This window comes from Vicia villosa, linkage group LG1, assembly GCF_029867415.1.
Source record: "Vicia villosa cultivar HV-30 ecotype Madison, WI linkage group LG1, Vvil1.0, whole genome shotgun sequence".
Lineage (NCBI taxonomy): Eukaryota > Viridiplantae > Streptophyta > Magnoliopsida > Fabales > Fabaceae > Vicia > Vicia villosa.
In genome coordinates, this window is record NC_081180.1 from 170,539,401 (window position 1) to 170,548,391 (window position 8,991).

Genomic DNA, 8,991 nt, shown 5'->3' on the forward strand with positions numbered 1-8,991 from the left:
CTTAAAGGAGAATTGAATAACATCCTAAAGAAGGAAGAGCTTATGTGGTTCCAACGATCGAGAGCTTCTTGGTTGAAGGAAGGTGACCGAAACGCGAAGTATTGCCATATCCAAGCTGTGAATAAACGTAGGAGGAATAAGGCATGATGCTAGTGGGGCATCATAGAGAGTACAAAAGTTACTTAACCTAGTTTACAGGAGAGTGATACGACATTGTTAGAGGCTCCTATATCTAATGGAAAAGTTAAGAATGCCTTGTTTTTTATGAAGTTGTGGACATCCCCTGGTCCAGATGATTTTCCAACAGAGTTTTATCAAAATTTTTAGGATACGGTTGGGAGAAATGTATGCGATTTTGTTAAGAAGATTTAGTGCAGTCCCGATATTATTGTTGAAGTTAATCAAACAAATATTTGTCTGATGCCAAAAGTAAATAATCCTTAAACTCTAGGTCATTTCTGTCCAATATCTCGTTGTAATACCATCTACAAAGTTGTCAGCAAAGTGGTAGTGAATAGATTGAAGAATTGTATTGTTAAGTTAGTTTCTCCGTATCAAACCAACTTTGTGTTAGGAAGACTAATACATGAGAACATAATTATAGAAAAATAGATCATGAATATTATGCAAAAAAGAAGGGGAAGAAAGGTTTCTTTGCTATTAAGATTGATCTTTTGAAAGCTTAAGAGAAACTTAGTTGGGAATTCATTTGGCAAGTTTTGTTGGAAAATAAGGATCTCTATTGTTATGTCCATTGTTATCATGCATTCAGTTACAAGTGTGAAATCAAATGTTAATTCGAACGGTGTTAGAAGTGAGTATTCCCATCCAGAGCGAGGCATTAGACAAGGAGATCACATTTCTCCCCATCTCTTTGTTTTGTGTATGGATCATAAGTGGCAAGCTATGCAAATGGGAAAACATGGGCCTAACATCTCTCATCCCATGTTTGCAGATGATCTGCTTCTCTTTAGGGAAGCTTCTAAAAAGCAAATGCATAGTGTTATGAATACCTTCCACAACTTTTGTAGTATGTCGAGCCAAGAAGTCAGTGCTGGAAAATCTAGCATTCTTTTCTCCAAGAACGTTTGCAGAAGTGTGAGGATGAAGCTGAGTCAAATGTCTGGCTTCAAAGAGACGACTTAGTTTGGCAAGTAATTTAGCATTCCGCTTAGTGGGAAAGCTTTAAAGAAATGGGACTACCAATATTTGGTGGAGAAGGTTGCGGATAGGCTTGCAAACTGGAAACTCATGTGTTATCTTTTGCATGTCGTGTTACTCAGGAGAAAAGTGTGATGGAAGCTAATCCAACTTATCCAATGATGATGAATTTGTTACCAAAAGCTTGTATTGAAGAAATTCACAAGTTACAACGGAACTTCATTTGGGGAGATACGATGGATAAGAAGAGAATGCATGTAGTTAATTGGGAAAGTTTCCCAATAAACTACATGCATTCTCTTCTTATCCACCGTATCTCCCCAAATGAGGTTCCGTTGTAACTTGTGAATTTCTTCAATACAAGCTTTTGGTAACAAATTCATCATCATTGAATAAGTTGGAATAACTTCCATCACACTTTTTTAGAATTAATACCGAAGGTCGTCAACTTCTTTTTCAATTCCACAAAACTTTCTTCACACATAACATCCCATACGGTGGATAAGAAGAAAATGCATGTAGTTCATTTAGTGTATTTCTACCTCTAGATTAGTGTGCTTGTAGTTCTTGTCGTTTTCGGCTTTCGGTCCTCATTGTTATATATTTATGGTAAACTTTAAATTAAAGGTACTATATATATATATATATATATATATATATATATATATATATATATATATATATATATATATATATATATATATATATATATATATATATATATATATATATATATATATATATAACATATGAAGTGAAAATGATTAGTGTGCTTGTAGTTCTTGTCGTTTTCGGCTTTCGGTCCTCATTGTTATATATTTATGGTAAACTTTAAATTAAAGGTACTATATATATATATATATAATACATATGAAGTGAAAGTATTTTATAATGAGAGGAACGAATATAAACCATTAGATTCATTAAGAGATAATGTAATAGCCACATTAAAAGATTAACATTCTCTCTCTTGATAAATCCAATGGTTGATAATTATTCCTCTCATATTTCATTATAAAATGCTCTTACTTGTTTTATATATATATATATATATATATATATATATATATATATATATATATATATATATATATATATATATATATATATATATATGTGTGTGTGTGTGTGTGTGTCAACGTCAATGTCTTAGGCAAGCTCAAAGGACGGGACTAATTATTCACGTGCTCTTTCATTACATGGAGTCACATCAAAGTGATACGTAATAAAAAAAATAAATAACAACTTGAACATTACATAGTCACACATAGAACAGAGGAAAAATCTGACAACTTAGAGAAAGTGTGAGAGAAGATAATGGATTTGAGTGAGTTGAGAAAAGCTGTGGAGGAAGTTGAACTTGTCGATGGCCATGCTCACAACTTGGTTGCACTTCATTCCAATTTGCCTTTCATTCATGCCTTCTCTGAAGCTCAAGGTGAAGCTCTTGCTTCTGCACAACACTCTCTATCCTTCAAGGTAACTACTTCTTTTTCAACTCATTCATCAAACACTGTTAAAACAAGTGTTTTTCTTCATGGTATGAACATGAAGAGATATAAATGTCAACAATATTTCTTATGTGTGTATCAGAGTGTCTCAAGTTTTTAGAGTCTCTACGTAGATTAGTCACCGTTTAAGTACAATTTAATCGTGACAAAATTTTAACAGTGATAAATTTCGGGCCTTATGCGGTAGTTCACCTTACACGTTTACAAAGACGGCATTCTTTGTAGTAGTTTGCAGTTCAAAGTTTGTTCAACCTTATTCTTTGTAGAACTTGAAATATTTTCTGCATGTGGAATGTTATTATACAGTCTATAATCTATGTAATGTTCAGAGAAATCTTAAGGATTTAGCTGAGCTGTATGGATGTGAGTCATCTTTGCGAGGTGTCGAAGAATTCCGAAGAGTCTCTGGATTGGAATTTACATGTTCGACATGTTTCAAAGCTGCAAGAATCTCTGCCATACTCATGGATGATGGGTTAGAATTGGACAAAGAGCATGATGTAGAATGGCACAAGAGTTTTGCACCTTTTGTTGGTAGAATCTTAAGAATTGAAAAAGTGGCTGAGAAAATCCTTGATGATGTGAGATGGCTTCTAGACATTGTTCTTTGATTTGTTTGATATATACTTATGCAATTGTATTCATAATGTGTGATACTCTTTGAAGTATTTTCCGGATGGATCTTGCTGGACATTGGATTCGTTCACCAAAGCATTTGTCTCAAAGTTGAAATCATATCCTTTATATGTATTACTACATCTGTAGCACTGACACCTCTGAAAAAAGACGTGTCAGTGTCTGTGTCCGTGCTTCATAAATTGTGATTTGTAATTTGTTGTGTTTAGTTATTTAGCCGCAACAATGTTTAACCGTAAATCACAGTATGACATGAAATAAATTGACTGGATTCCTTAGCATCATCTAACATTGGCTGGTGAGATCTTTGGATTGAAAAGCATAGCTGCATACCGCAGTGGCCTAAAAATCAATACAAATGTGACTCAACAGGAAGCCGAGGAGGGTCTCACACAGGTGTTACTTGGTGAGTTGAATACGAAAATTGGTTTTAAAATGTTGTGTTTCGTGTATTCTTATACTTATCATTCTACATTTTCAGCCGGGAAGCCTATCCGTATTGCAAACAAAAATCTTATCGACTATATCTTCTTGCAAAGTTTGGAAGTTGCTCAATCCTATGACTTGCCAATGCAGATACATACAGGGTAATGAATGGTTTTCCATTGTCTGATACACAAGTTATTACATTAAGTCACCCTAAATCCTAGTTTCGTCTTGCCTGTAACTAGGTTTGGCGATAAAGATTTGGATACGCGATTGTCGAATCCTCTTCATCTCCGTTCAGTTTTTGAGGACAAGAGATATTCAAAATCTCGGATTGTTCTTTTACATGCGTCCTATCCATTCTCAAGGGAAGCATCATATCTAGCATCTGTGTATTCCCAGGCAAACATTTTTTAACTTCATTCTGTTAGTAGTTTCGAATATGTATTACATGTTCATTCGCAAATAACATTCTTCTCATTCAGGTTTATCTTGATTTTGGGTTAGCAATTCCAAAGCTTAGTGTGCATGGCATGATTTCATCACTGAAGGAGCTTTTAGATCTAGCTCCAATAAGTAAGGTAGGTAACATTATCAGAAATTCGAAGAATTATTCACGATTTTCATATAAATGTATCTTGCATAATAGCCATGTTTCACAAAAAATGAACTTTGCATTGTAGGTATTACCGATGGCTATGCATTTCCTGAAACCTTCTACTTAGGTTGGTTAACTTAACATCCACTATGAAACCGAAAATGAAGATTATACTTGAGTCATTTTTGTTGCTTAACATAATGAGTTATGTATTCACAGGTGCAAAGAAGTCTCGCGAAGTTGTTTTCTCGGTTCTGCGTGATACATGCATTGATGGCGATCTCTCAGTTTCCGAGGCTGTGGAAGCTGCAAAAGATATCCTTGCTAGAAATGCAATCAATTTCTATAAGATTAATTTGTCTAACAATGCTGTTAGTTCACATAATATTTTACCCCTAAATGTGATTGATGACTTAGAGAGTGATGTTTCATTTGTTCGTATAATATGGGTTGATAACTCAGGACAACAAAGATGCCGCGTGAGTTCTCTCTACCGTGTTCGCATCAATGTAAAGATTTTTTATATTTAAATTATGTTCTGAGGTGCTGTGCAATTTTGTTTCAGGCTGTTCCTAAAAGGCGTTTCAATGATGTTGTTACGAAGAATGGGGTTGGTTTAGCGTTTGCCGTTATGGGAATGCCATCTTTTTTTGATGGACCTGCACCTGGTTCTGGTTTGGGTTCAGTCGGTGAAGCAAGATTAACGCCTGATTTGTCTACTATAAGGACAATTCCTTGGTACGCACGTTTTTTTTTACATGACCATACTACGCAGTTATTTAGAAAGATCTTGAGATTAACAATTTAGATAGAATCATGGTCCAGCATAGAAGATTATGGCGAAAGTTGATCAATATAGCCGACTTCACTTTGTGGGATAAAAATGACGTGCGAATGTTATTTATCTTGTAATGTAAACTGATGGAACTCTGCTTCATTATTATAGGAGCAAGCAAGATGAAATGGTTTTAGGTGATCTGTACGTTAAACCGGGCCAAGCATGGGAAATATGCCCAAGAGAGGCCTTAAAAAGAGCTTCCAAAATTCTTAAAGATGAGTTTGACTTGGTATGTTGTACAGCTTGAACAACGTGAACAACTGTGTTTGAGTGCATTTTTAAACGGTTTCGGATTTGTGATGTTCAAATAACAATTTACATTCTGCTTCTAGGTAATGAATGCAGGATTTGAGAATGAGTTTTTTCTCTTGAAGAGCCTAACAAGGTATGTCATTCAAATTCATCTTGTGATTTGATTAGTAAAATTTACCATGCAAATTATTTATTATAAACACGAATTGAAAACCGTTCAGGGAAGGAAAAGAAGAATGGATACCGTTTGAGTCGAGTCCTTACAGCTCCTCGTCAGCGTTTGATGCTGCTTCTACAATACTTCGCGAAGTTGCTTCTGCTTTACATTCTATGGGCATTCCAGTAGAACAGGTAAAAACTTATATATAAACATTTTATGAAGTTGTTTTATTATAAAATTTCGCAGTTACATGCAGAAGCTGGAGATGGTCAGTTTGAATTGGTTTTGGGATATACCGTTTGCGGTAAAGCTGCAGACAACTTAGTTTATACCCGCGAAACCGTTAGATCAATTGCTAGAAAACATGGTTTGCTTGCAACTTTTGTTCCAAAGTAAGTGACAATGTTGCTCTTATAAGTATGAAATATTGTATATATGGTACTCCAGTAGCTACTAACAGTAGAAATTTTTCGTATTGAAGATACACATCAGATTATGATTTAGGTTCAGGATGCCATGTGCATCTAAGTTTATGGCAGAACGGCCGAAATGTATTTATGGCATCAGATGAATCATCAAAGTACGGAATATCAACTTTGGGAGAAGAATTTATGGCTGGAGTTCTACATCATCTTCCTTCAATTTTGCCATTTTTAGTGCCACTTCCTATCGGGTTTCTTTCATCTATAACAATTCATTCTCCTAACTTATTCTTATGTGTTTTTTTACATCAGAAAAGCGGTACTTGTTCTGTGTTTTCTTACATCAGTACTTAATTTATTGCAGTTATGATCGGTTGCAGCCCAACACATGGAGTGGCGCATACCTGTTTTGGGGAAATGAAAATAAGGAGGCTCCAGTGCGAGCTGCATCTCCGCCTGGAACTCGTAACGGTTTTACCAGTAATTTTGAGGTTAAATCATTGGACGGTTCTGCAAACCCGTACTTGGGCTTAGCTGCTATAATTGCTGCTGGCATTGACGGGCTTCGTAAGCATCTTTCCCTTCCTGAACCTATTGGTAAGATACTACAAGCTATAAATTTTTTTCCCTTAATTTCTTCCGCTCCGATCTTTCATGTTCCCCTCGCTGATCTGCATGGTGGTTGCATAATATTTTTTTGGTTATATCATGTATGAAACAGATACAGATCCAAATCCTGAAAACCTTCAGAGATTGCCCCAATCACTTTCGGAATCTTTGGAAGCTCTTGATAAGGCCGACTTCCTTGAGGAATTTATAGGTGTTAAGTTGTTGACTACGATAAAAGCAATTCGAAAGGTATGATAATTCCTTAAGATATGAAAAACTTTTTACCACCATCCCTTTTCACTTTTTTGTGATTCTCTCAGCCAAACTACTAATGTGACTTATTTTGGCAGGCTGAAAATGATCATTACTTGGAGAACAAGGAAGCATTCAAGCAACTCATACATCGTTATTGAGCTATTTGTCTGTTTTTCCTATGCAAGACTGCTCAGAGAGCATGATTTAGATTCTAGAGAATTTTCCACATTAGACATTTTCATGGTTTGAATTTACATTTCTGTGTTTAGTGATTGTAGTTAAACTAAGGATAATTGTATCTGGTTTGGCTAGATATATTTGCCAAATGTTCTCAATCGATTAACAATATGTGGTAAAGCTTTCTAGGTGTTTATTGGACCTTGACCTGAATTTGTCTTTATGTACCCGCATTTGTTTTGTTTGCACCTTTAGTTATGAAACTTAACATAAATGCTCATTTCATGGGTTAGAAAGAATTTTATTCAAATGAGAAAAAATAATTAAAATTAATAAAATAATTAATTTAATGGAGTTAATCAGATTTTCCTGATCATTTCAACCTTAAAATAATTTTACCTTTTTATCAAAAAGTTTCCTAATAAATATTTTTCCCATGAAGGAGAAACACCTTACCATTTCAACCTTAAAATAATTTTACCTTTTTATCAAAAAGTTTCCTAATAAATATTTTTCCCATGAAGGAGAAACACCTTACGATGAATCCTCATCCACAAATTGTTGGATGCGAGAGTCGGTAAAATAATATAATTGATAAGTTCATTACAAAGGTACTCATTCAATTGATCATTTCAGATCATTAATTTTGAGATGCTCTCAAAATATATTGTTTTGATCATAATGGTTAACATTTGTCATCATCGTTGATCCTCAGAAACAAATGATTTCAAACTCTGTGTACTTCTAGAGTATATTGATTTTTTGTACAGCTTCTTCAAATAATCTTTTTAGAACTTCTGGCTGCAAAACGTTTCTGCAAAACACTTAAGGTTTCACCTTTGGTGCTCATATCATCTTCTTGGACTCAGATGCTTTAGTTACACATGATCTATGGTGATTTACCTTTAGATCTTTTTAATTAAAGCAAAAATAATTCAACTGTCCAGTTTTCTTACGGTGAATGCATATACTAGATACTTCCCTTTTTTAAGATATTCGGTTTCTAATCTCAAGATCGCATCTTTCTCGTTGGGTGCTTTCGAGCAATTCTATCATTGTTTGAAGATGATTCTTTCATGATTCTCCCCACGGTTGATGTCTCTTTTCCTCTTCTTTGTTCTAATGTTGAATAAATATCTTCATTTTCTTTGTCGTTCTTTGAACAAGAGGATCATTCCTCTGATGTTGATCGTTCAACGATTGAGTATGTTTTTTTGAAAGATTGAACTGGACTTGTATGAAAGGAGTAAGATGAGGATGATGATTCTTCGATTTGGTTTTGTTCATATTTAAGAATTTGAATCAGCTCGTTCATCTTCTTTATAATCTCCTTTTTTGATTAGCATATTAAAACCAAAGTTGATTGATGATTAGCCGTTATAAAAATCTCCCCTTGGTTCTTGGTTAGCCTGTAAAATCAAGATTGGTTTAAAATTAGCCGATAATATAATCTTTCTAGATTTAAAATCAGTCCGGTTAAAATCTCAGATTATTTGATTATCTTGTTAAACTAAAATTGAGCTCAGATTTTTTAAAACTTAAAGACTAACCACTATAAAATCCATGTTAGGGAAAAAGAGACTAACTGCTTCAATCCTCAAATTACATTACTTAAAACCTATTGTCTCAACATTGTGAGAAATTGTAGTTAAATGTTCAGAAATTCAAATAGAACGATAGTTTTATAAAATGTAATATTAATTGTATTATTTTATTTTTAATTAAATAACATGTCAAATATTAAATATTGCTTAGTTGAAAATACAGTGTCATTGACACCCCATTTCCACTTATTAAATTAACATGTCACCTCTGCAAATTACCAAACTGATGGTGGCCAAAATATTTCCAAGAATCTCTAATTTTAGTTCTTAAGGATATACTCTAGATCCAAGTTGGTTTCTAAGAAAAATAAAATCTCTCTTAGTACATGTGTAAATTAGGTG

The 8,991-nt window shown here is 34.1% G+C and overlaps 1 protein-coding gene across 1 annotated transcript; it reads left to right on the plus strand.

Moving 5' to 3' along the window:
- Positions 1-2,473: 2,473 nt before the first annotated feature.
- LOC131620264 (protein fluG-like) lies at positions 2,474-7,187 on the plus strand. The gene is made up of 18 exons (XM_058891271.1): positions 2,474-2,640; positions 3,002-3,253; positions 3,339-3,406; positions 3,599-3,714; positions 3,790-3,895; positions 3,980-4,136; positions 4,220-4,319; positions 4,418-4,459; positions 4,552-4,811; positions 4,898-5,070; positions 5,279-5,399; positions 5,503-5,555; positions 5,644-5,773; positions 5,829-5,974; positions 6,064-6,255; positions 6,369-6,601; positions 6,726-6,862; positions 6,964-7,187. The coding sequence occupies exons 1-18, from the start codon at positions 2,479-2,481 to the stop codon at positions 7,024-7,026; spliced, it is 2,511 nt and encodes an 836-aa protein (XP_058747254.1). The 5' UTR covers positions 2,474-2,478; the 3' UTR covers positions 7,027-7,187.
- The last annotated feature ends 1,804 nt before the right edge of the window (positions 7,188-8,991 follow it).